The sequence below is a fragment of the Drosophila rhopaloa genome, unplaced genomic scaffold (assembly GCF_018152115.1).
Source record: "Drosophila rhopaloa isolate 14029-0021.01 unplaced genomic scaffold, ASM1815211v1 contig_163, whole genome shotgun sequence".
Classification (NCBI taxonomy): Eukaryota; Metazoa; Arthropoda; class Insecta; order Diptera; family Drosophilidae; genus Drosophila; species Drosophila rhopaloa.
The window spans coordinates 13,782,759-13,809,262 of record NW_025335043.1 but is presented as its reverse complement, the minus strand read 5'-3'; the positions used below and the strand labels follow the sequence as shown (position 1 = coordinate 13,809,262).

Genomic DNA, 26,504 nt, shown 5'->3' with positions numbered 1-26,504 from the left:
CCTACATGTATATAATTTCCTAACATTACACCAAAAACACGCACAATATTTAAATACTACTTATTCACATTGAATACAGAAAAAGAACAAGGAGTTGCCCCACAGTTTACCAAGCCACTTAAGATTGAGTTTACTGAGGAGAAGCAGCCCGAGCAACTTAAAGTTACGGTTACCTGTCAAGTGACGGGAAAACCAAATCCCAAAGTCAAATGGTTCAGAGGTATAGAGGAGGTTATTCCCAGCGAAACCGTTCAAGTGTTTTATGATGAGAAAACCGGCGATGTGGCCCTGGAGGTTATCAACCCCACTCCCAATGAAGCTGTTATTTACTCTGTGCAGGCACAGAATCAGTTTGGACGTGCCATTGGCAATGCCAATATCATCAGTCGGGTTGATGAAGTACCCCGGGAGATACTCAAGGCACCCACCGTAACTCCATTAAACGCCGTAGTTGTACCCACTGGAGGTACTCTGTTCTTTGAGGCCAAGTACGATGGTCTGCCCAGGCCAGAGATTAAATGGATGCGCAATGGTCGGGAGGTGATTGAGAATGAGGAGATCATCATAGAAACCACCGAAACCACAACCACTATTAAGGTTATCAATATGACGCGCAAGCGCACTGGCAAATACGAGGTCTGGGCCAAGAACAAGGTAGGCGAGGCCAAGTCATCTGGATCAGTGGTGGTTTCAGACCAGAAGCCCGATGAGCAAATAAGGCCACCAAGATTTATTCAGCCCCTTGAGCCGAAATACTTTGGCGAACACGAAGTTGCCATTATTGAGGCGGTTGTGGACTCTGAGCCATTATCGTCCTTCCAGTGGTTTGTTCACAATGAAGTCATCAAAAGCTCCAACGAAGTGCGCATCGTTAGCCAGGCCAACAAGTCAACGTTGCTAATCGAGGACTTCCAGAAGCAATTCGTCGGACCCTTTACTTGCCGGGCGGAGAATGTGGGTGGTTCGGTGACGTCAACAGCCACAGTCAGTCTGATTGAGTCTCTGCCCCAAGAAGAGGCAGTGGAATTCGAGTCGCCACGTTTTGTTGAGGAACTTATTCAACCCGTAGAGGTAATGGATGGCGAGGCATTGCTGCTGACCTGCCAAGTTACGGGCAAACCCACGCCCAAAGTGGAGTGGTACCACAATGCGGAGAAGATCACTGAAAATAAGGAAACTACGATATCGCAAGACTTGCAAGGCAATTGCCAGCTGCAGATTACGGAAGTTTTCCCCGAAAACGAGGGCCAATACGAGTGCGTGGCCACAAACAAGATTGGGAAGAGCTCGAGCAAGACAAACGTTAAAATTCAAGGTACTTGTGATGGTATCTATCGGTAGTTAACTAGTTAACCAGCTGGAAGTAGTGCCACTCTACACACTACATGCATCCCACACCTAGAAAGGTTTTCCAATAACTACACTATTCCCTGACAACTGAGTTCTTTAAATCCCCTTTTCTACTAACTGGCTTGGTGAGCCTGCATGTGATTCCACTGTTTTGAAAGTCTTACTGTCTATCAAGTCCATAAAATCCTTTTCTCCTATTTTCCGGTCACTCCTGACACCTTTCTTTGTAAATAATTTTCCGTTTTTTTTTTGAGTTCGTTGCAACGAAAATCCGTGTGGAGACACGCTTATATTGATATCGCTTTCGAATGTGTATTTTTTTAGCATTTGAATATATCCCCGATTCTGAAATCACTGGACTCACAGGATCTGAGGAGGATCTACTTGATAGAGTAAGCGTAATTCTTGTACTTGAGATTTCAAACAAAGGATACCAAGCTAATGTTATAAAATTTTATAACGCAAACCATTCTAGACCCTCTCAATCGACGAACAAGCTCCGAAAATAATTAAAAAACTACCAGAGAAAATCGAGCCCAAAGAGGGCGAGCAAGCGAAGCTGGAGGTTAAGGTCATTGGTAAGCCAAAACCGAAGGTCAAATGGCTGCGTGACGACGAGCAGATATTCGCCTCCGAGGAATATCAGATCGAAAATTTCGAAGACGGCACCTCAGTGTTGGTTATCAACCACGTCTATCCCGATGATTTGGGTACAATTAGTTTCGAGGCATACAATCCACTGGGCGTGGCAGTGACCACGGCACTCTTTGCGGTCGAAGGTACTATTAAAGTTTATTCCGCATTTAGTTCACTCTATAATGAATCAACATTTGGATTTGTTAGTAAACATTTTTTTCAGGTTTCTGGAGCTGAATTTTATAAAATCCCTCCCCAACCCAATTTTCAACCCAAATTTCCCCTCACACTTAAATGTTGAACACTTGCAGAACTGTACACAAAAAATTACAAAAAGGAAACACTTTTTAGTTTAAGGATAATGTGAAAACTTTTCCAGCTCTTTGTGTAATTTTTTCAAGCAGATATAATAATGGTTTGTTATTTATTACTTTCACTATGTTCACATCTATACGAAAAGGCATCGTTGGATCGAAGGACTACCGCAAGCCGGAATGGGTATCTCAGATGGAGGAAATGCAGGTGGCTCTCAAAGGTATGTATTCTCGATTAATACCAGCTCTGTTACCACTGTTATGTGTATATGTGTTTTAATTTCGTGTTACCAACACACAAATGTCTTCTGTGCCTTCGTCTTAAACCACAAAACTACAAATATTCACAAAGTCTGTCCTCTGTCTCCTGTCTTATTCTATTTTCTGTCTCTATTTTGTATTTGTCTATGTATAATACAATGTATCGTACAAAACCAACAAATATGTGAACCTGTGAAGTGCCCTTCCCCAAGAAATTGTAGCTTTGTGATTGTCTCGGTCCCCTACAGCTCTAAGGCTTGACCCCTTCCCCAACCCACCCTACCTATTATGAATAAAATTATCCAAAAGTAAACGCCAATATAGAACTTTTAGTGTAAATTACAAATTATCTATCGTTCGTATATCAACTGTATCTTTGACAGTGACAATACAAGTATATCATCTGCAAGTAATTGGTTCATTGAATTCGCAATTATTCTAAATTTAAACTAACCCATTATTTTATGAAAAGTGTTCAATTCAATCCAAAGAAATGTTATAACATTCCCAGAACGCTGCTTGCTCAACACTTCACAACGTGTCCAATAATCCGATTATGCATGTATCTAAAACTCGTTTAAGTGTTACTCCTCACGTAATCATAGCTCTATTTTTAAAAAACAAACAGACAAACAATTTATGCACTTTAAGCCACACGAAAACCAATTTGTTGTTAGCCAAGCTGTGTAAGTACACAATGTAAACACGCACCAATCCCTCCCGCTTTTAGATTATCCGGGTAGTCACTAATCCATAGATATTATGCCATCTTTGTGCTTATAGCTGCTAAATGCTCGCCATCACTACTAAACGAAATGCGTGACTGCCGTGCTGCCATAGGCGAAACAGCCAAGTTCTTGATACAGTTTGCAGGCAACCCCATACCAGGTATTGTACTATATGTCGAAGAGTTATAGTTTCGGGGTCTGATGTAGCTTGGTTTCTAACCCTATGACTTTAGATATTCAATGGTATTTCAACAACGTTCAGCTTAGGGCATCTGAAAAGTATCGCATGGTAGTGCAGGAACAGGAGGCTACTCTAGAAATTATGAAAATAACAAATGAGGACTGCGGCTACTATAACTGCAAGCTCATCAATGAGATTGGCATGACCATGACGCGGGCCAAGTTTGACATATCATCCACGAGCACCATAGTCGAGGAGAAAACCACGGCCAAGAGTACCTTCAAAAAGAAGGCTGGAAAGAAAACCGTGATGAAGAGATCGGGGGCCTCGGAATCGCAGACCGTGCAAAAGACAGAAATTCGAATTATTCCAGCCAGCACGACAGAAACCACCATGAATGTGATTAAAGTGAGGCAACCCGTATCCATTCTGGTGGAAAAGAGCGAAGTCTCCGAGGTTTTAGATGTAAAAGATCGAAAAATTGCCGATGCCGAAAAGCGCAGCAGTCAGATAATCGAAGAGGTCGAAGAGATTGAAGAAATCGAAGAGGTGGAAGAGATCGAAGAAAAAGTGGAACAACAAGATGAGAAAGAAGAAGTTAAGGTTGAAGTAGAACAGAAAGAAACCTATACATCTAGCAAGAGAATAGAGATAACCAAAACTGTGGAGCTTATACGCACGAAAATCAGCCAGAAGATCATAACCATTGAGGATATTCAAGTCTTATCGCATCACGAGGAAGTCCAATGGTTGCTCGAGTCCATTGAGGCAGAGTCCTTTGGACAAATCGGAGAGTCAGCCCTAAGAGATTTGGCCACGATTGGACTGCTTTTGCGCTACGGCTGTGAACATTACGAGATTACGTATATGTATGAGCAAAACATTTTCATATCCCTGAAGAAACCCGAGTCCCAATCAGCTCTGGTGCAACTCGTAGAGCGAGAGGGCCACGAAGAGCTGATCTCTCAAATACTGAGCGAGTCTTCGAATGAGGACGAGACCATCCTGGCAGCTACTGTCGGCTTCAAGGCTTTCATCCGTATGATTCAGACGTACGAAATAACCATTGAAATCGTCATTCGAAAGTTTGTTAGGGAGGACTTCATATCACAGGACTGGAAGATATGTGGAAAGGAGGTTTGAATTCTGTTCAATGTGTTTTGTTCGTTTTTTGAATTTCTGTTGTCCAGACAGTTGAAATGCTAAAAAACATATATTCGAAATTTAATTTGTATTTCCTTAATTGGGGTTACTTTTTGCATTTCAACTAAAGTTTAATAAGATTGAAAAAAATAGATAATAACGGGCAGATCAATATTTACACGTATCAAACATTTTTATCTACTTTGATTCACGGAAATCTAGAGAATAGTAGAGACATCGCAAATAATTGAAAGTCACGAGGCCATCACACATGTGAAAATAGGTGAGTGTGATCACAAGAAGAGGAGTTTTATTTAAAGTTTAGCTTACCTTTATTTTTACAACGAATCTTCTGTAATTTGCATACTGAAAGAGGTTTTTATTTATTTCTTTTTTTTAATATGTAAATCTGCTTTGTAAAACTTACCTACGCTTTTCGTGCCACTCCCAAACCACGGCCAATAAAATCCCATACCATATTCGACAGAGGAAACATTTGTCGAGGAACGAACGATAATTGTCCAAGAAGGTTTGAACATAAACACAGATGTCCTGTAAAAAAATACAAACCACCAGTTAAATAAATCCCACCAGTAACGATGTACCATCCCACGAACTACTCAACTACAGTCTAATTAATATTATTAAAAAAGAATATACTGCAAAAACAATAATAAATATTGTCTTTACAAATATAACAATTAAATCTTGTTAAGTCAAACCAAACAAATCATGTGTATATTCTAAAAAGACGCCACCGAATATTAAAATTACCCATTAACCGCTAATCACCACCACTAAAAGCTATATTCACCTGATTATAAGTTCAATATCTTGCTACTATATACCATATAAGCTTTAACTTATATTTACTTTTGCACACTCTAATGCTTTTGCAATATAAATTCACTTTCAAGAGTAGAAGAGCTTTATTCCCTTGCTCGTCAAACTGGACGACTTCCCGATGACCAATGAGGTAAGATCTATCTCCAATTTCTGTCTGTTTGCATACCACTTATAGAGCGAAGAGTTATCCATCCTTTCGTTTACTGTGCAACTCATTTTGCTTTATCGCTCGCTGTATATATATTTTACCGCAGACTCTAAATGAATGATACTTGCACGGCTTTCAGCTCTTAATATCATTGTTAGTAAATTGTTTTTAACATAAACACAAAGAGAGGTCGACATTGTCATTGTTTAATTACATTACATTCACAGAAACAGCAACCACTAAAGTGGAAAAACAATTCATACAGCAACAACAAGAACATGTGCAAATACAAGAACAATCAGAACAAGTGCAGACACAAGTTAAGGCTGAACAAGTTGTTCTGAAGAAAACGCAAACCAAAAAGCATAAAAAACACATTGAACAACAACAACAAGAAGAATACGAACAAATCGAGACACTGGCTCATGAAACAAGCTCGGGATCACCGCAGGCAGAAACTCTTGAGAACATTGAAGAGCTTCTGCCCACATTCGAGACACTACCCATGCAAAATCTACCAAAAGACACGCTCGAATTCGTTGCAGCTGCAGTCACCACAGAACTTTCTACTCCGAAACCGATTCCAGCTCAAGTACAGGATGACATATTGCCCCAGAAGGTATTGGCCATCAGAGAGGAGAGTTTAACACTCGACGAGGTTGGCGTACATAAGGAATTCCCCAAGCCCGAAGAAAGTAAGCTTAGCGAAACTGTTGAAGTTAGGCAAAAGCATGCAGTAAATGTGGCCGAAACTAAGACGGATGAGTTTTCAAAGGAACTTTTGCCTTCAAAAATACCCAAATCCGTAAGGGCCCAACGTAAAATGAAGGAGTCGCGTCCTTTGCTGGTTGAAGCTCCAAGTGTGGAAGAAGCTATCGAAGATCTAAGCCCAACAAAAACCGTAACTCAACAGGCTCATGGTGACATACTATTGTCACATGAGTTAACCGCTGAACAGCAACCGACCCTGGAGAGTATTGAACAACTAACACCCATTACAACAATTGAAGAAACAGTTCAGCAGAAACTGCTGAGTCAAGAAGAGGTTATTGTTACCGAAATAATGAGCACCGAAACAGTAGGAAAGGACGTTACTCAGGTAAAGCCAATTGAAGAAAATATCGCTCCACAAGTAACCCCCAACATAAGCCTTGGCATTAGCGAGTGCCAACCGGAGGACTCTTTGGGACAACTGACACCAGCTGCCAAGGGACGTCCGGAGTCATATACGACATCAGTAGTCGAACACAAGGCAGTTAGTGAAGGGGCACTAGAAGTTTTTGAAAGTCTAGACCAACTACCATTGGAAAGTCAACCGACTAAGCGTTTGGCAGACTACACCATTAAAACCGAGGAAGTTCCAGTTCAGGTGCAAGAAATTGAACCTTTTGATAATTTGGCAGAAGCCGAAGTACCCAAAGTACGAACTGGCCAAGTAGAAGCTTTGGAATTGTTTGAGTTAGCTGAGGGACTTGTCAATATCACAGCAGATTCTCAGAGTCCGATTGATGAAACGATGCCTACATTTAAGGCAAACACGGAAGAAGCCAGTATGGATATGCAAACAAATTATCATTTTGTTACTCAGGAAACAGTTTCAAGTGAACAGACCACAATGGAATTGCCAGTGCAAGATATTGCGAAAATTGCTGAGGGAACGCCGGGGCAAACGATGCCATTGACCATTGGCGAAACTCAGGAGACTAACGTGGCAGAAATGGCAGACAAGCTTATCGAACCAATTGTGGAATCAACGAAACCTGCAAAGGCCACCTTGACCAAAGCTTATGGAACAGCAGAAAGTAAGGAAGAGTCCCTTTTCGATGCACTTGGATTGGTTCCAGATGAAGATCACAAAACTGAGAAAGGAAAATTAATTATCTCTGAAGGTGAAATCGTTGCCGAAGTTCAGGCCCCAACCGTGATTGACACAGAAGGCGAACTATTTTCTGAGGTTCCAAAAATGGTCGATGCCAAACTAGATTTCGTCGAGCAAGCTGCTTTGCAGGTCAAGCAGGACACAACTGTAGAAAAGGAGGAGATTCTGTCCTGCGATGTAGAACTGAAATCGCAGTTAGCTACAGAAAAGATTATTCCTACTGAACTTAGGGTAACAAGCGTGTTTGAGGTTCAACCAGGCGTGACATCTTCTGATATTATAGCTGACGAAACAAAATCTGAATCCGCGAAGCCAGTCTTCGAGGTGATGCCGATTGGAGTTGTCAGTAAGCCTGAACTGTTAGAGAGTACTAGCCGTATGGAACATCCGCAACAGCCTGAACTTAAAACTGGTAATATTATATTAGAAGAGGACCAACAATCTTTGGAGGTTACCAATGTACAGATAACCGAGACTAGTACAGAGCTCGATAATATTATTTTAAATCAGAAGCTTTCCAAAGCCCAAGCTGTGACCGAACCATTCAAGCATGCCGAGGGCCTAGAAATAATTGCGATGGAATCGACTATGGATAATCCGGAAGACAGCAAACCGAACTTAGTAATTGCAGATATTAGCATACCGCGTCAATTTGGAACAGATGTTAGAGAGCAGGCAGCGTTGGAAGGCACTATCCCACGAGAGGAGGAAGTAAAGCCTGAGTCCCAAACAATAGAAAGCCACTTCGGTTTGTTGCAACCCCTTGAAACCAGCTCATGTGTAACCTTAGAGGGAGAAACGATTCTGTCAACTGAAGAGCCCCACACTTTGATAAGCGCTGCTATTGGAACTTCAGCAGCCCTACAAGTAGCCAACACCATGAGACCTCAGCACATGGAGGCATTGGAAAGACTAGACGAAGAGAAGGAGCCTAAGCAGCATGCACATTTCAATATTGGGGAAATCACTTTACCCAACGTTGAGGAAATTCTCCCACTGGATGTGTTAAACGACTACAAAACACCAACGGTTGACAAGTCATCTCTTACCAGTGTAGAAATAATAGAAAGCAATACATCGGTAAAGACAACTACAGCTATTGTAAGTGAACACACGACCGACTTAAAGGACCAAGATACTCCTCAGCAAGTTCACGTTAAGCCCGACCTGAATGATTTAACCCAAAAAATCCCTCTGTCAGAGCAAACAAATATTATTGAACAGGTTGCGGACTTAAAGAACATTTTACCCACCCAGGCAACGGGTCAATCTTCAATGAATAGTTTCTTCGAGATCAATGTAAGAGAAACTCAAGCTCTTGAGAAGGAGGAGCTCCTTGAAGGTGTTGCCCAGCCAAGTGAACAACTCATTAAAATAGCTTTGGACTCCACGTCGGTTGTAGGACTAATTCGACAAGAAGATACTCTTGAGCAAGAGCAGGATCTTACAGTTCCCACAATGCAAGCGGAAAAGGGAAGACTTATTTCTACAGAGCTGCTTCGGTTGCCTGTTACGGAAAGCATCCAAGAAAACCAAAGCACCGGTGAGTTGGAGGAACTTGGCGTATCAAACCAATTCGGGGCACTCAAAATTGATCTTTTAAGTGAAACAAAGTCAACTGAAACGATTGTGTACGACTCTGTAACAAAATCACCCGCATCAGTGGTGCCAGAGAACGTAGTGCCACAAAAGTCACTAGTACCCCATGAGCACACCGTGGTTACCGGTAGCATTGCTTTTGATGCAGCTGAAAATTTCGCGAACATACCTGCCGATCAGCGAACCGCAACGAAGATCCAGGATAGCCTAAGTCATTCGATAATCGCCGAGGATCAAAAAATATTGGAGTCTGAAAAAACTCTTGAGAATGAAACTATCTCAAATCAACAAGCCAAGGTAATAGAGGGTGTTCAAAATCTTCATGCTAAGCTCGTGGACGAAGCCACAGCCTATGAAGCCATAGGGCAAGCCCACGAAGTAGATAAGTATAGTGTACAGCAAGCAAATTTCACTCTCGAGCTCGCTCAGGTTCATTCAACCGAAATGCAACAAACTATTGAAGCTGAAGAGAAACTAAACAGTGATGAACAATCTTATGCAGTAGCAACATCCGATAAGATACCGTCACGCCTCGGTTTGGCTGTAACTACAAAAACGCACCCTATGGAAGGAATGGGAGATCTATTATCTTCGACCCCAGACGCAAAAATTGCTCAGACAAATTATGAAGGAAGGCAGCAAGAAGTAAATATCAGTGAAGTCCGTGCGCTAGAGGAATCTGAAGAACTCATAAAACCAGACTTGGCTCCCGTTTCTGCTGTAAAGTCTATTGATATAATGTTTAAGGCCACACCAGAATCACAACAGCCTCGAGTTTTCCAAAAGGAGACAACTATTCCATTATTTACATCCCAGGAGGACAAAGCAAGGCAATCAGCTGTAGATCTGCTTCAGGGTACCAACATAATTGATACGCTTACTTTGGAATCTACGGCACATATTGATAATATTAAGGTTACTACGCAGGAGGCCCAAGAAGAGTTTGTCACTGTTTCAGGGTCAAATAAGGTTCAGGTTCAAATTGATAACCTAATCATGCAAAAGGAAGATGTATTAGAAAATACGCAAAGGGAGTATTTTGGAAAACCTTTCATTGAAGGCACGCAGCGGGAAACGCTTGTAACTGAGGTTGTACCAAGTGAAAATGTGAGTGGTATTGATTTACCCCAAGAGGCTAATAAAGTCCTTGCCAGTTTAACAACTAACGACAGGATCACTCAATCGCCTATGGTGGAAACACAATTGCCATTAGAACTGGAAAGTGATGTCCAAGTGGTTCACGACAAAATAGTTCAAGCTAAGGTCAAATCAGATGAAGTCAACGAACATACAACCGTATCTGAAGTCAATGCCTACGAAATAACTAAGGACATTCAAGCTGAAAATAACAAGGGTTTATTTGTAAGGGTTGTAAAGGATGTAGACGTGAGCAAGGCTCATTTGACAACAATTCAATCCACATTCCTAAAAGAGGACACCCTACCCACACTTAACATTCTTGACGATAAAGCTAAAATGTCTAATGTTGAACTAAAATCATTAGTTACCGAAGAGGTTGTCGGTATGAGCTCTATTCAAGAAACATATGAACTTCACGTACCAGCCTCGGAAAATGCCAACGTATCTCATCAAGCTCCACATGAAGCTGCAAAAGTTAGTGAACAAAATACATACGAACAAACTCCTGATATTGTGCTTGAGCCGGGCGAAAAAACCTGTACTACAACCAGCTCTGTAATAACAAGTCTTAGGCCAGCGGAAAGTTCTTCTGTAATTGTCTACGAAAATATTGAGGGTCATGGTGATTTTAGGCCAAATATTGCAAACCTCTCATCAGACGCAACTGTAACTTCAGAGTTAAAGGTTTCGGTGGTAGAAGAGTTCATGGTAATACCATCCATGGGTAGTCTTCCAAAGGACGTACCTGAGGAGCTGAAAGCAATGCCAGAAATAGTTTTACACAAAAACATTGTTTACAGCGAGGAGCTTCCTTGTGAAGGAGTAAGTCCTTTTTTGGAAAACAAGAAGCATCCATTCGAGCATGCAAAAATGCAAATATCTGGTATGAGAGTTGCACCTTTGACAAGCGAGCAAAATGAGAAGGGGACTGTTCAAAATATTATTGAGTTTCAAGATGACGAGAAAAATGCGCAACCAACAATCACCACGCAGAGTACGTATCTTAACCAACAAACAATGGCACACGAGCAGGTCGAATTATTAAAAGAGAAGGTACACAATACCCAGGAAAATGCAAACATTAACTTTGAAACAAACACTTCAGTAACAACAGAACAGCTTAACATATTTAGCACAACATCAAGTCGGACTTGTCCTGAGGATACTTTAAAGCCAACTTTAGTAGAAAGTTGCCTAAAAAATGCTTTACAAGCTACACAAGTTTTATCAGAGTCCACTTTTGACATTCCGCCACTGATATCTAAAAATGCACACTTTGAAACGACCACACATGAAGCAACAAAGTTGCAAGCACCAATACACATATCAAAAGATGATACTGATAGCAATCAGAAGAAACAGACACAGGAAATTATTGAGTTAGCGAGCTTAAAGAAGAAGAGTTTAGACAAAACGGTAAAAAATAAACCGGGTAAGTATATATATAGGTATACCTTAAGAAGTTCAACGAAAAAGGCGTATTACTTTCACTACCTCTCGACCCTCCAGTCCCTAAGCACATATTACACAAAACAAAACAATTCCACAATGTCCATACATACCAATATTCTAAATGCACATTTTTTACACAGATACAGAACAAAGCACAGACACAACACACACACAACAAATGACACCAACACAAAAACCAGAAACCCGTGAGACCGAAATCACAGAAACACCAGAAAATGTGAAAATAACTGAAAACATTCGCGTGGTTGAAACTATTACTGAAGATGGCAAACCAAAGAAGAAGAAGATCCGTACTCGCGTAATCAAGAAGGTCAAGGGTGACAAGCAAGAAGTTACCAAGATTGAAATTGTCGAGGAGGATGACAAACAACCTGAAACAACTGTCACCGTCGAGGAACTTCCTGTAGAGGAGGAGCAGCCAGAAGAAATCAAGGAACTTCCAGAGGAGGTTCGCGTGGTTGAAACTGTTACCGAAGACGGCAAGCCAAAGAAGAAGAAGATCCGTACTCGCGTAATCAAGAAGGTCAAGGGTGACAAGCAAGAAGTTACCAAGATTGAAATTGTCGAGGAGGATGACAAACAACCTGAAACAACTGTCACCGTCGAGGAACTTCCTGTAGAGGAGGAGCAGCCTGAAGAAATCAAGGAACTTCCAGAGGAGGTTCGCGTGGTTGAAACTATTACCGAAGACGGCAAGCCAAAGAAGAAGAAGATCCGCACTCGCGTAATCAAGAAGGTCAAGGGTGACAAGCAAGAAGTTACCAAGATTGAAATTGTCGAGGAGGATGACAAACAACCCGAAACAACTGTCACCGTCGAGGAACTTCCTGTAGAGGAGGAGCAGCCAGAAGAAATCAAGGAACTTCCAGAGGAGGTTCGCGTGGTTGAAACTGTTACCGAAGACGGCAAGCCAAAGAAGAAGAAGATCCGTACTCGCGTAATCAAGAAGGTCAAGGGTGACAAGCAAGAAGTTACCAAGATTGAAATTGTCGAGGAGGATGACAAACAACCTGAAACAACTGTCACCGTCGAGGAACTTCCTGTAGAGGAGGAGCAGCCTGAAGAAATCAAGGAACTTCCAGAGGAGGTTCGCGTGGTTGAAACTATTACCGAAGACGGCAAGCCAAAGAAGAAGAAGATCCGCACTCGCGTAATCAAGAAGGTCAAGGGTGACAAGCAAGAAGTTACCAAGATTGAAATTGTCGAGGAGGATGACAAACAACCCGAAACAACTGTCACCGTCGAAGAACTTCCTGTAGAGGAGGAGCAGCCTGAAGAAATCAAGGAACTTCCAGAGGAGGTTCGCGTTGTTGAAACTATTACCGAAGACGGCAAGCCAAAGAAGAAGAAGATCCGCACTCGCGTAATCAAGAAGGTCAAGGGTGACAAACAAGAAGTTACCAAGATTGAAATTGTCGAAGAGGATGACAAACAACCCGAAACAACTGTCACCGTCGAGGAACTTCCGGTAGAGGAGGAGCAGCCAGAAGAAATCAAGGAACTTCCAGAGGAGGTTCGCGTGGTTAAAACTATTACCGAAGACGGGAAGCCAAAGAAGAAGAAGATCCGCACTCGCGTAATCAAGAAGGTAAAGGGTGACAAGCAAGAAGTTACCAAGATTGAAATTGTCGAGGAGGATGATAAACAACCCGAAACAACTGTCACCGTCGAAGAACTTCCTGTAGAGGAGGAGCAGCCAGAAGAAATTAAGGAACTTCCAGAGGAGGTTCGCGTGGTTGAAACTATTACCGAAGACGGCAAGCCAAAGAAGAAGAAGATCCGCACTCGCGTAATCAAGAAGGTCAAGGGTGACAAGCAAGAAGTTACCAAGATTGAAATTGTCGAGGAGGATGACAAACAACCCGAAACAACTGTCACCGTCGAAGAACTTCCTGTAGAGGAGGAGCAGCCTGAAGAAATCAAGGAACTTCCAGAGGAGGTTCGCGTTGTTGAAACTATTACCGAAGACGGCAAGCCAAAGAAGAAGAAGATCCGCACTCGCGTAATCAAGAAGGTCAAGGGTGACAAGCAAGAAGTTACCAAGATTGAAATTGTCGAAGAGGATGACAAACAACCCGAAACAACTGTCACTGTCGAGGAACTTCCGGTAGACGAGGAGCAGCCAGAAGAAATCAAGGAACTTCCAGAGGAGGTTCGCGATGTTGAAACTATTACCGAAGACGGCAAGCCAAAGAAGAAGAAGATCCGTACTCGCGTAATCAAGAAGGTCAAGGGTGACAAGCAAGAAGTTACCAAGATTGAAATTGTCGAGGAGGATGACAAACAACCCGAAACAACTGTCACCGTCGAAGAACTTCCTGTAGAGGAGGAGCAGCCTGAAGAAATCAAGGAACTTCCAGAGGAGGTTCGCGTTATTGAAACTATTACCGAAGACGGGAAGCCAAAGAAGAAGAAGATCCGCACTCGCGTAATCAAGAAGGTCAAGGGTGACAAGCAAGAAGTTACCAAGATTGAAATTGTCGAGGAGGATGACAAACAACCCGAAACAACTGTCACCGTCGAAGAACTTCCTGTAGAGGAGGAGCAGCCAGAAGAAATCAAGGAACTTCCAGAGGAGGTTCGCGTGGTTGAAACTATTACCGAAGACGGCAAGCCAAAGAAGAAGAAGATCCGCACTCGCGTAATCAAGAAGGTCAAGGGTGACAAGCAAGAAGTTACCAAGATTGAAATTGTCGAGGAGGATGACAAACAACCTGAAACAACTGTCACCGTCGAGGAACTTCCTATAGAGGAGGAGCAGCCTGAAGAAATCAAGGAACTTCCAGAGGAGGTTCGCGTGGTTGAAACTATTACCGAAGACGGCAAGCCAAAGAAGAAGAAGATCCGCACTCGCGTAATCAAGAAGGTCAAGGGTGACAAGCAAGAAGTTACAAAGATTGAAATTGTCGAGGAGGATGACAAACAACCCGAAACAACTGTCACCGTCGAAGAACTTCCTGTAGAGGAGGAGCAGCCTGAAGAAATCAAGGAACTTCCAGAGGAGGTTCGCGTGGTGGAAACTATTACCGAAGACGGCAAGCCAAAGAAGAAGAAGATCCGCACTCGTGTAATCAAGAAGGTCAAGGGTGACAAGCAAGAAGTTACCAAGATTGAAATTGTCGAAGAGGATGACAAACAACCCGAAACAACTGTCACCGTCGAGGAACTTCCGGTAGACGAGGAGCAGCCAGAAGAAATCAAGGAACTTCCAGAGGAGGTTCGCGTGGTTGAAACTATTACCGAAGACGGCAAGCCAAAGAAGAAGAAGATCCGCACTCGCGTAATCAAGAAGGTCAAGGGTGACAAGCAAGAAGTTACCAAGATTGAAATTGTCGAGGAGGATGACAAACAACCCGAAACAACTGTCACCGTCGAAGAACTTCCTATAGAGGAGGAGCAGCCTGAAGAAATCAAGGAACTTCCAGAGGAGGTTCGCGTTGTTGAAACTATTACCGAAGACGGGAAGCCAAAGAAGAAGAAGATCCGCACTCGCGTAATCAAGAAGGTCAAGGGTGACAAGCAAGAAGTTACCAAGATTGAAATTGTCGAGGAGGATGACAAACAACCCGAAACAACTGTCACCGTCGAAGAACTTCCTGTAGAGGAGGAGCAGCCAGAAGAAATCAAGGAACTTCCAGAGGAGGTTCGCGTGGTTGAAACTATTACCGAAGACGGCAAGCCAAAGAAGAAGAAGATCCGCACTCGCGTAATCAAGAAGGTCAAGGGTGACAAGCAAGAAGTTACTAAGATTGAAATTGTCGAAGAGGATGACAAACAACCCGAAACAACTGTCACCGTCGAGGAACTTCCGGTAGACGAGGAGCAGCCAGAAGAAATCAAGGAACTTCCAGAGGAGGTTCGCGTGGTTGAAACTATTACCGAAGACGGCAAGCCAAAGAAGAAGAAGATCCGTACTCGCGTAATCAAGAAGGTCAAGGGTGACAAGCAAGAAGTTACCAAGATTGAAATTGTCGAGGAGGATGACAAACAACCCGAAACAACTGTCATCGTCGAAGAACTTCCTATAGAGGAGGAGCAGCCTGAAGAAATCAAGGAACTTCCAGAGGAGGTTCGCGTGGTTGAAACTATTACCGAAGACGGGAAGCCAAAGAAGAAGAAGATCCGCACTCGCGTAATCAAGAAGGTCAAGGGTGACAAGCAAGAAGTTACCAAGATTGAAATTGTCGAGGAGAATGATAAACAACCCGAAACAACTGTCACCGTCGAAGAACTTCCTGTAGAGGAGGAGCAGCCAGAAGAAATTAAGGAACTTCCAGAGGAGGTTCGCGTGGTTGAAACTATTACCGAAGACGGCAAGCCAAAGAAGAAGAAGATCCGCACTCGCGTAATCAAGAAGGTCAAGGGTGACAAGCAAGAAGTTACAAAGATTGAAATTGTCGAGGAGGATGACAAACAACCCGAAACAACTGTCACCGTCGAAGAACTTCCTGTAGAGGAGGAGCAGCCTGAAGAAATCAAGGAACTTCCAGAGGAGGTTCGCGTGGTTGAAACTATTACCGAAGACGGCAAGCCAAAGAAGAAGAAGATCCGCACTCGCGTAATCAAGAAGGTCAAGGGTGACAAGCAAGAAGTTACAAAGATTAAAATTGTCGAAGAGGATGACAAACAACCCGAAACAACTGTCACCGTCGAGGAACTTCTGGTGGAGGAGGAGCAGCCAGAAGAAATCAAGGAACTTCCAGAGGAGGTTCGCGTGGTTGAAACTATTACCGAAGACGGCAAGCCAAAGAAGAAGAAGATCTGCACTCGCGTAATCAAGAAGGTCAAGGGTGACAAGCAAGAAGTTACCAAGATTGAAATTGTCGAGGAGGATGACAAACAACCCGAAACAACTGTCACCGTCGAAGAACTTCCGGTAGAGGAGGAGCAGCCAGAAGAAATCAAGGAACTTCCAGAGGAGGTTCGCGTGGTGGAAACTATTACCGAAGACGGCAAGCCAAAGAAGAAGAAGATCCGCACTCGCGTAATCAAGAAGGTCAAGGGTGACAAGCAAGAAGTTACCAAGATTGAAATTGTTGAAGAGGATGACAAACAACCCGAAACAACTGTCACCGTCGAGGAACTTCCGGTAGAGGAGGAGCAGCCAGAAGAAATCAAGGAACTTCCAGAGGAGGTTCGCGTGGTTGAAACTATTACCGAAGACGGCAAGCCAAAGAAGAAGAAGATCCGCACTCGCGTAATCAAGAAGGTCAAGGGTGACAAGCAAGAAGTTACCAAGATTGAAATTGTCGAGGAGGATGACAAACAACCCGAAACAACTGTCACCGTCGAAGAACTTCCTGTAAAGGAGGAGCAGCCTGAAGAAATCAAGGAACTTCCAGAGGAGGTTCGCGTGGTTGAAACTATTACCGAAGACGACAAGCCAAAGAAGAAGAAGATCCGTACTCGCGTAATCAAGAAGGTCAAGGGTGACAAGCAAGAAGTTACCAAGATTGAAATCGTCGAGGAGGATGACAAACAACCCGAAACAACTGTCACCGTCGAAGAACTTCCTGTAGAGGAGGAGCAGCCTGAAGAAATCAAGGAACTTCCAGAGGAGGTTCGCGTTGTTGAAACTATTACCAAAGACGGCAAGCCAAAGAAGAAGAAGATCCGCACTCGCGTAATCAAGAAGGTCAAGGGTGACAAGCAAGAAGTTACCAAGATTGAAATTGTCGAGGAGGATGACAAACAACCCGAAACAACTGTCACCGTCGAAGAACTTCCGGTAGAGGAGGAGCAGCCAGAAGAAATCAAGGAACTTCCAGAGGAGGTTCGCGTGGTGGAAACTATTACCGAAGACGGCAAGCCAAAGAAGAAAAAGATCCGCACTCGCGTAATCAAGAAGGTCAAGGGTGACAAGCAAGAAGTTACCAAGATTGAAATTGTCGAGGAGGATGACAAACAACCCGAAACAACTGTCACCGTCGAAGAACTTCCTGTAGAGGAGGAGCAGCCAGAAGAAATCAAGGAACTTCCAGAGGAGGTTCGCGTAGTTGAATCTATTACCGAAGACGGCAAGCCAAAGAAGAAGAAGATCCGTACTCGCGTAATCAAGAAGGTCAAGGGTGGCAAGCAGGAAGTTACCAAGATTGAAATTGTCGAAGAGGATGACAAACAACCCGAAACAACTGTCACCGTCGAGGAACTTCCGCTAGAGGAGGAGCAGCCAGAAGAAATCAAGGAACTTCCAGAGGAGGTTCGCGTGGTTGAAACTATTACCGAAGACGGGAAGCCAAAGAAGAAGAAGATCCGCACTCGCGTAATCAAGAAGGTCAAGGGTGACAAACAGGAAGTTACCAAGATTGAAACCGTCGAGGAGGATGATAAGCAACCAGAAACGACAGTTACCGTAGAGGAGCTTCCATTCGAGGAAGAAGTACCCGAAGAGATTCAAGAACTTCCAGAGGAAGTTCGCGTGGTTGAAACTGTTACCGAAGATGGCAAGCCAAAGAAGAAGAAGATCCGCACTAGGGTAATCAAAAAGGTCAAGGGTGACAAACAGGAAGTTACCAAGATTGAAACCGTCGAGGAGGATGATAAGCAACCAGAAACGACAGTTACCGTAGAGGAGCTTCCATTCGAGGAAGAAGTACCCGAAGAGATTCAAGAACTTCCAGAGGAAGTTCGCGTGGTTGAAACTGTTACCGAAGATGGCAAGCCAAAGAAGAAGAAGATCCGCACTCGCGTAATCAAGAAGGTCAAGGGTGACAAACAGGAAGTTACCAAGATTGAAACCGTCGAGGAGGATGATAAGCAACCAGAAACGACAATTACTGTAGAGGAGCTTCCATTCGAGGAAGAAATACCCGAAGAGATTCAAGAACTTCCAGAGGAAGTTCGCGTGGTTGAAACTGTTACCGAAGATGGCAAACCAAAGAAGAGGAAGATCCGTACTCGGGTAATCAAAAAGGTCAAGGGTGACAAAAGGGAAGTTACCAAGATTGAAACCGTCGAGGAGGATGATAAGCAACCAGAAACGACTGTTACTGTAGAGGAGCTTCCATTTGAAGAAGAAAAACCGGAAGAGATTCAAGAGCTTCCAGAGGAAGTTCGCGTGGTTGAAACCATTACTGAAGATGGCAAGCCAAAGAAAAAGAAGATCCGCACTCGGGTAATCAAAAAGGTCAAGGGTGACAAACAGGAAGTTACCAAGATTGAAACTGTCGAGGAGGATGATAAGCAACCAGAAATGACAGTTACTGTAGAGGAGCTTCCATTCGAGGAAGAAGTACCCGAAGAGATTCTAGAACTTCCAGAGGAAGTTCGCGTGGTTGAAACTGTTACCGAAGATGGCAAGCCAAAGAAGAAGAAGATCCGCACTCGGGTAATCAAAAAGGTCAAGGGTGACAAACAGGAAGTTACCAAGATTGAAACCGTCGAGGAGGATGATAAGCAACCAGAAACGACAGTTACCGTAGAGGAGCTTCCATTCGAGGAAGATGTACCTGAAGAGATTCAAGAACTTCCAGAGGAAGTTCGCGTGGTTGAAACTGTTACCGAAGATGGTAAGCCAAAGAAGAAGAAGATCCGCACTCGGGTAATCAAAAAAGTCAAGGGTGACAAACAGGAAGTTACCAAGATTGAAACCGTCGAGGAGGATGATAAGCAACCAGAAACGACAGTTACCGTACAGGAGCTTCCATTCGAGGAAGAAGTACCCGAAGAGATTCAAGAACTTCCAGAGGAAGTTCGCGTGGTTGAAACTGTTACCGAAGATGGCAAGCCAAAGAAGAAGAAGATCCGCACTCGGGTAATCAAAAAGGTCAAGGGTGACAAACAGGAAGTTACCAAGATTGAAACCGTCGAGGAGGATGATAAGCAACCAGAAACGACAGTTACCGTAGAGGAGCTTCCATTCGAGGAAGATGTACCTGAAGAGATTCAAGAACTTCCAGAGGAAGTTCGCGTGGTTGAAACTGTTACCGAAGATGGCAAGCCAAAGAAGAAGAAGATCCGCACTCGGGTAATCAAAAAGGTCAAGGGTGACAAACAGGAAATTACCAAGATTGAAACCGTCGAGGAGGATGATAAGCAACCAGAAACGACAGTTTCCGTAGAGGAGCTTCCATTCGAGGAAGAAGTAACTGAAGAGATTCAAGAACTTCCAGAGGAAGTTCGCGTGGTTGAAACTGTTACCGAAGATGGTAAGCCAAAGAAGAAGAAGATCCGCACTCGGTTAATCAAAAAAGTCAAGGGTGACAAACAGGAAGTTACCAAGATTGAAACCGTCGAGGAGGATGATAAGCAACCAGAAACGACAGTTACCGTAGAGGAGCTTCCATTCGAGGAAGAAGTACCCGAAGAGATTCAAGAACTTCCAGAGGAAGTTCGCGTGGTTGAAACTGTTACCGAAGATGGCAAGCCAAAGAAGAAGAAGATCCGCACTCGGGTAATCAAAAAGGTCAAGGGTGACAAACAGGAAGTTACCAAGATTGAAACCGTCGAGGAGGATGATAAGCAACCAGAAACGACAGTTACTGTAGAGGAGCTTCCATTCGAGGAAGAAGTATCTGAAGAGATTCAAGAACTTCCAGAGGAAGTTCGCGTGGTTGAAACTGTTACCGAAGATGGCAAACCAAAGAAGAAGAAGATCCGTACTCGGGTAATCAAAAAGGTCAAGGGTGACAAACAGGAAGTTACCAAGATTGAAACCGTCGAGGAAGATGATAAGCAACCAGAAACGACAGTTACTGTAGAGGAGCTTCCATTCGAGGAAGAAGTACCCGAAGAGATTCAAGAACTTCCAGAGGAAGTTCGCGTGGTTGAAACTGTAACCGAAGATGGCAAGCCAAAGAAGAAGAAGATCCGCACTCGGGTAATCAAAAAGGTCAAGGGTGACAAACAGGAAGTTACCAAGATTGAAACCGTCGAGGAAGATGATAAGCAACCAGAAACGACAGTTACTGTAGAGGAGCTTCCATTCGAGGAAGAAGTACCCGAAGAGATTCAAGAACTTCCAGAGGAAGTTCGCGTGGTTGAAACTGTTACCGAAGATGGCAAGCCAAAGAAGAAGAAGATCCGCACTCGGGTAATCAAAAAGGTCAAGGGTGACAAACAGGAAGTTACCAAGATTGAAACCGTCGAGGAGGATGATAAGCAACCTGAAACGACAGTTACGGTAGAAGAGCTTCCATTTGAGGAAGAAGTACCCGAAGAGATTCAAGAACTTCCAGAAGAGGTTCGCGTGGTTGAAACTGTTACCGAAGATGGCAAGCCAAAGAAGAAGAAGATCCGCACTCGGGTAATCAAAAAGGTCAAGGGTGACAAACAGGAAGTTACCAAGATTGAAACCGTCGAGGAGGATGATAAGCAACCAGAAACGACAGTTACCGTTGAGGAGCTTCCATTCGAGGAAGAAGTACCTGAAGAGATTCAAGAACTTCCAGAGGAAGTTCGCGTGGTTGAAACTGTTACCGAAGATGGCAAGCCAAAGAAGAAGAAGATCCGCACTCGGGTAATCAAAAAGGTCAAGGGTGACAAACAGGAAGTTACCAAGATTGAAACCGTCGAGGAGGATGATAAGCAACCAGAAACGACAGTTACCGTAGAGGAGCTTCCATTCGAGGAAGAAGTACCTGAAGAGATTCAAGAACTTCCAGAGGAAGTTCGCGTGGTTGAAACTGTTACCGAAGATGGCAAGCCAAAGAAGAAGAAGATCCGCACTCGGGTAATCAAAAAGGTCAAGGGTGACAAACAGGAAGTTACCAAGATTGAAACCGTCGAGGAGGATGATAAGCAACCTGAAACAACAGTTACGGTAGAAGAACTTCCATTTGAGGAAGAAGTACCCGAAGAGATTCAAGAACTTCCAGAGGAAGTTCGCGTGGTTGAAACTGTTACCGAAGATGGCAAGCCAAAGAAAAAGAAGATCCGCACTCGGGTAATCAAAAAGGTCAAGGGTGACAAACAGGAAGTTACCAAGATTGAAACCGTCGAGGAGGATGATAAGCAACCAGAAACGACAGTTACCGTAGAGGAGCTTCCATTCGAGGAAGATGTACCTGAAGAGATTCAAGAGCTTCCAGAGGAAGTTCGCGTGGTTGAAACTGTTACCGAAGATGGCAAGCCAAAGAAGAAGAAGATCCGCACTCGGGTAATCAAAAAGTCAAGGGTGACAAACAGGAAGTTACCAAGATTGAAACCGTCGAGGAAGATGATAAGCAACCTGAAACGACAGTTACGGTAGAAGAGCTTCCATTTGAGGAAGAAGTACCCGAAGAGATTCAAGAACTTCCAGAGGAAGTTCGCGTGGTTGAAACTGTTAGCGAAGATGGCAAGCCAAAGAAGAAGAAGATCCGCACTCGTGTAATCAAAAAAGTCAAGGGTGACAAACAGGAAGTTACCAAGATTGAAACCGTCGAGGAAGATGATAAGCAACCAGAAACGACAGTTACTGTAGAGGAGCTTCCATTCGAGGAAGATGTACCTGAAGAGATTCAAGAACTTCCAGAAGAAGTTCGCGTGGTTGAAACTGTTACCGAAGATGGCAAGCCAAAGAAGAAGAAGATCCGCACTCGGGTAATCAAAAAGGTCAAGGGTGACAAACAGGAAGTTACCAAGATTGAAACCGTCGAGGAAGATGATAAGCAACCAGAAACGACAGTTACTGTAGAGGAGCTTCCATTCGAGGAAGATGTACCTGAAGAGATTCAAGAACTTCCAGAGGAAGTTCGCGTGGTTGAAACTGTTACCGAAGATGGCAAGCCAAAGAAGAAGAAGATCCGCACTCGGGTAATCAAAAAGGTCAAGGGTGACAAACAGGAAGTTACCAAGATTGAAACCGTCGAGGAGGATGATAAGCAACCTGAAACGACAGTTACGGTAGAAGAGCTTCCATTTGAGGAAGAAGTACCCGAAGAGATTCAAGAACTTCCAGAGGAAGTTCGCGTGGTTGAAACTGTTTCCGAAGATGGCAAGCCAAAGAAGAAGAAGATCCGCACTCGGGTAATCAAAAAAGTCAAGGGTGACAAACAGGAAGTTACCAAGATTGAAACCGTCGAGGAGGATGATAAGCAACCAGAAACGACAGTTACCGTAGAGGAGCTTCCATTCGAGGAAGAAGTACCTGAAGAGATTCAAGAACTTCCAGAGGAAGTTCGCGTGGTTGAAACTCTTACTGAAGATGGCAAGCCAAAGAAGAAGAAGATCCGCACTCGGGTAATCAAAAAGGTCAAGGGTGACAAACAGGAAGTTACCAAGATTGAAACCGTCGAGGAGGATGATAGGCAACCTGAAACGACAGTTACGGTAGAAGAGCTTCCATTCGAGGAAGAAATACCCGAAGAGATTCAAGAACTTCCAGAGGAAGTTCGCGTGGTTGAAACTGTTACCGAAGATGGCAAGCCAAAGAAGAAGAAGATCCGCACTCGGGTAATCAAAAAGGTCAAGGGTGACAAACAGGAAGTTACCAAGATTGAAACCGTCGAGGAGGATGATAAGCATCCTGAAACGACAGTTACCGTAGAGGAGCTTCCATTCGAGGAAGAAGTACCTGAAGAGATTCAAGAACTTCCAGAGGAAGTTCGCGTGGTTGAAACTGTTACCGAAGATGGCAAGCCAAAGAAGAAGAAGATCCGCACTCGGGTAATCAAAAAGGTCAAGGGTGACAAACAAGAAGTTACCAAGATTGAAACCGTCGAGGAGGATGATAAGCATCCTGAAACGACAGTTACCGTAGAGGAGCTTCCATTCGAGGAAGAAGTACCTGAAGAGATTCAAGAACTTCCAGAAGAAGTTCGCGTGGTTGAAACTGTTAGCGAAGATGGCAAGCCAAAGAAGAAGAAGATCCGCACTCGGGTAATCAAAAAGGTCAAGGGTGACAAACAGGAAGTTACCAAGATTGAAACCGTCGAAGAGGATGATAAGCAACCAGAAACGACAGTTACCGTAGAGGAGCTTCCATTCGAGGCAGAAGTACCCGAAGAGATTCAAGAACTTCCAGAGGAGGTTCGCGTGGTTGAAACTCTTACCGAAGATGGCAAGCCAAAGAAGAAGAAGATCCGCACTCGGGTAATCAAAAAGGTCAAGGGTGACAAACAGGAAGTTACCAAGATTGAAACCGTCGAGGAGGATGATAAGCAACCTGAAACGACAGTTACGGTAGAAGAGCTTCCATTCGAGGAAGAAGTACCCGAAGAGATTCAAGAACTTCCAGAGGAAGTTCGCGTGGTTGAAACTGAAACCGAAGATGGCAAGCCAAAGAAGAAGAAGATCCGCACTCGGGTAATCAAAAAGGTCAAGGGTGACAAACAGGAAGTTACCAAGATTGAAACCGTCGAGGAGGATGATAAGCATCCTGAAACGACAGTTACGGTAGAAGAGCTTCCATTCGAGGAAGAAGTACCCGAAGAGATTCAAGAACTTCCAGAAGAAGTTCGCGTGGTTGAAACTGTTACCGAAGATGGCAAGCCAAAGAAGAAGAAGATCCGCACTCGGGTAATCAAAAAGGTCAAGGGTGACAAACAGGAAGTTACCAAGATTGAAACCGTCGAAGAGGATGATAAGCAACCAGAAACGACAGTTACCGTAGAGGAGCTTCCATTCGAGGAAGAAGTACCTGAAGAGATTCAAGAACTTCCAGAGGAAGTTCGCGTGGTTGAAACTGTTACCGAAGATGGCAAGCCAAAGAAGAAGAAGATCCGCACTCGGGTAATCAAAAAGGTCAAGGGTGACAAACAGGAAGTTACCAAGATTGAAACCGTCGAGGAGGATGATAAGCAACCAGAAACGACAGTTACTGTAGAGGAGCTTCCATTCGAGGCAGAAGTACCCGAAGAGATTCAAGAACTTCCAGAAGAGGTTCGCGTGGTTGAAACTGTAACCGAAGATGGCAAGCCAAAGAAGAAGAAGATCCGCACTCGGGTAATCAAAAAGGTCAAGGGTGACAAACAGGAAGTTACCAAGATTGAAACCGTCGAGGAGGATGATAAGCAACCAGAAACGACAGTTACCGTAGAGGAGCTTCCATTCGAGGAAAATGTACTTGAAGAGATTCAAGAACTTCCAGAGGAAGTTCGCGTGGTTGAAACTGTTACCGAAGATGGTAAGCCAAAGAAGAAGAAGATCCGTACTCGGGTAATCAAAAAGGTTAAGGGTGACAAACAGGAAGTTACCAAGATTGAAACCGTCGAGGAGGATGATAAGCAACCAGAAACGACAGTTACCGTAGAGGAGCTTCCATTCGAGGAAGAAGTACCCGAAGATATTCAAGAACTTCCAGAGGAAGTTCGCGTGGTTGAAACTGTTACCGAAGATGGCAAGCCACAGAAGAAGAAGGTCCGCACACGGGTAATCAAAAAGGTCAAGGGTGACAAACAGGAAGTTACCAAGATAGAAACCATCGAAGAGGATGATAAGAAACCGGAAACAACGGTCACAGTCGAAGAATTTCCAATTGGAGAAGAACAACCGGTGGAAATTCAAGAGCTTCCAGAGGAGTTGCGTGTCATTGAAACCATTGACGAAGATGGGACTCCTAAGCAGAAAAAGATTCGTACGCGAGTTATAAAGAAGGTTAAGGGCGATAAGCAAGAAGTGACAAAGATCGAAACCGTTGAGGAAGACGACAAGAATCCGGAAACCACTGTTACTGTTCAAGAAACAGATTTAAGCACTCCTAGCAAAATTAAGCTTAAGAAGAAAGTGGTTGTGCAAAAACCTGAAGACGAAGTTACTGTATTTGAATTGCCTGAGCGGAAGTCGGTTATACTTTCAGAAAAGGAAGATGGTACTCCAACAAAAACCGTTATTAAAACAAGAATTATCAAAAAGATTCAAGGACCCAACATGGAAGTGACAAAGGTTCAAACGGTCGAGGAATATGAAAAGGCTCCACAAACTAAAGTATGGGTTGAAAAGTTTGAGCTGCCATTCCCGGAACTTCCAGAAGAAAAGATTTCTGAAGCAGTCCTTTTGCCTGATGAGGTGACCGAATCTGAAATAGTTGATGGAAAAGGTTTTCCAAAAATAATTAAAACCAAGAAGCGTGTAATTAAAAAGCCTTCGCTTGGTAATACCGAAGAAATTACTGAAATTAACATTATTGAAGAAGACAATACTGAGCCCATTTATTCAATATCAGTTAAAAATCAGCCTTCTACCGATTCAAAGCCGGACGACAGTAAGCTGGTTGAGTTGCCTGAACATGTGACAGAGTTGGAAGTTGTTTCACCCGACGGGACAAAAAAGAAGAAGACCGTTAAGTCCAGAGCTTTCAAGAAGAACATCGACGAAGATCTTGATGAAGTTACCACCGTTAATATCATAGAGGAGGAAAACAAGGAGCCACTAACTACAGTAAAAATAGAAGTTGTGCCTTCTGACGAGACCTCCATTACGCCTATACCGATTGAGGAGCTCCCTGAGGAAACTGTATTTACCGAAGAATTAGACGACAATAAGAAGCCAAAGAAGAAGACTACCAAAACGCGAACATTTAAAAAGTCAGGTCCGGAAGACGACGAATATTTCCAAATACAAACGATTGAAGAAGAGGGCCAGGAACCATACTCCCTTATACGAGTTGTGAGCGATGAAAATATTGCGGATATTATAGATATTAGTAAACTTGAAGACGAAAAAGTTCCCAAACACAAACAAAAGCCACACAAACAGAAGGGTAAGAACACAAACAAACACACTATTCAAACACACAGTCCACATAAACGTCTCAAATTAAAGTATACGCAAAAAAAATTTTTTTTTTCGGCCATTAATTTCATTAATGTTATATTTTAATAAAATAATAATATTTGATACGGGCATTTATTAACATATTTTTCTGATCAATCCACAAAACACAAAC

The 26,504-nt window shown here is 43.5% G+C and overlaps 1 protein-coding gene across 7 annotated transcripts in view; it reads left to right on the top strand.

The window, feature by feature from the left end:
* Window positions 1-26,504, top strand: part of LOC108037365 (titin) — an 80,204-nt gene that overhangs the window by 30,295 nt on the left and 23,405 nt on the right. The window contains exons 16-26 of one of the 7 annotated variants that reach the window (XM_044458316.1): window positions 80-1,315; window positions 1,675-1,742; window positions 1,826-2,129; window positions 2,447-2,521; window positions 3,345-3,449; window positions 3,523-4,607; window positions 4,836-4,896; window positions 5,101-5,142; window positions 5,835-11,657; window positions 11,818-21,593; window positions 22,232-26,318. In XM_044458316.1, coding sequence (XP_044314251.1) covers window positions 80-1,315; window positions 1,675-1,742; window positions 1,826-2,129; window positions 2,447-2,521; window positions 3,345-3,449; window positions 3,523-4,607; window positions 4,836-4,896; window positions 5,101-5,142; window positions 5,835-11,657; window positions 11,818-21,593; window positions 22,232-26,318 — 22,662 coding nt within the window. The remainder of the gene's footprint in view (window positions 1-79; window positions 1,316-1,674; window positions 1,743-1,825; window positions 2,130-2,446; window positions 2,522-3,344; window positions 3,450-3,522; window positions 4,608-4,835; window positions 4,897-5,100; window positions 5,143-5,834; window positions 11,658-11,817; window positions 21,594-22,231; window positions 26,319-26,504) is intronic. The other 6 variants (XM_044458312.1, XM_044458313.1, XM_044458315.1 and 3 more) reach the window with 6 other exon arrangements.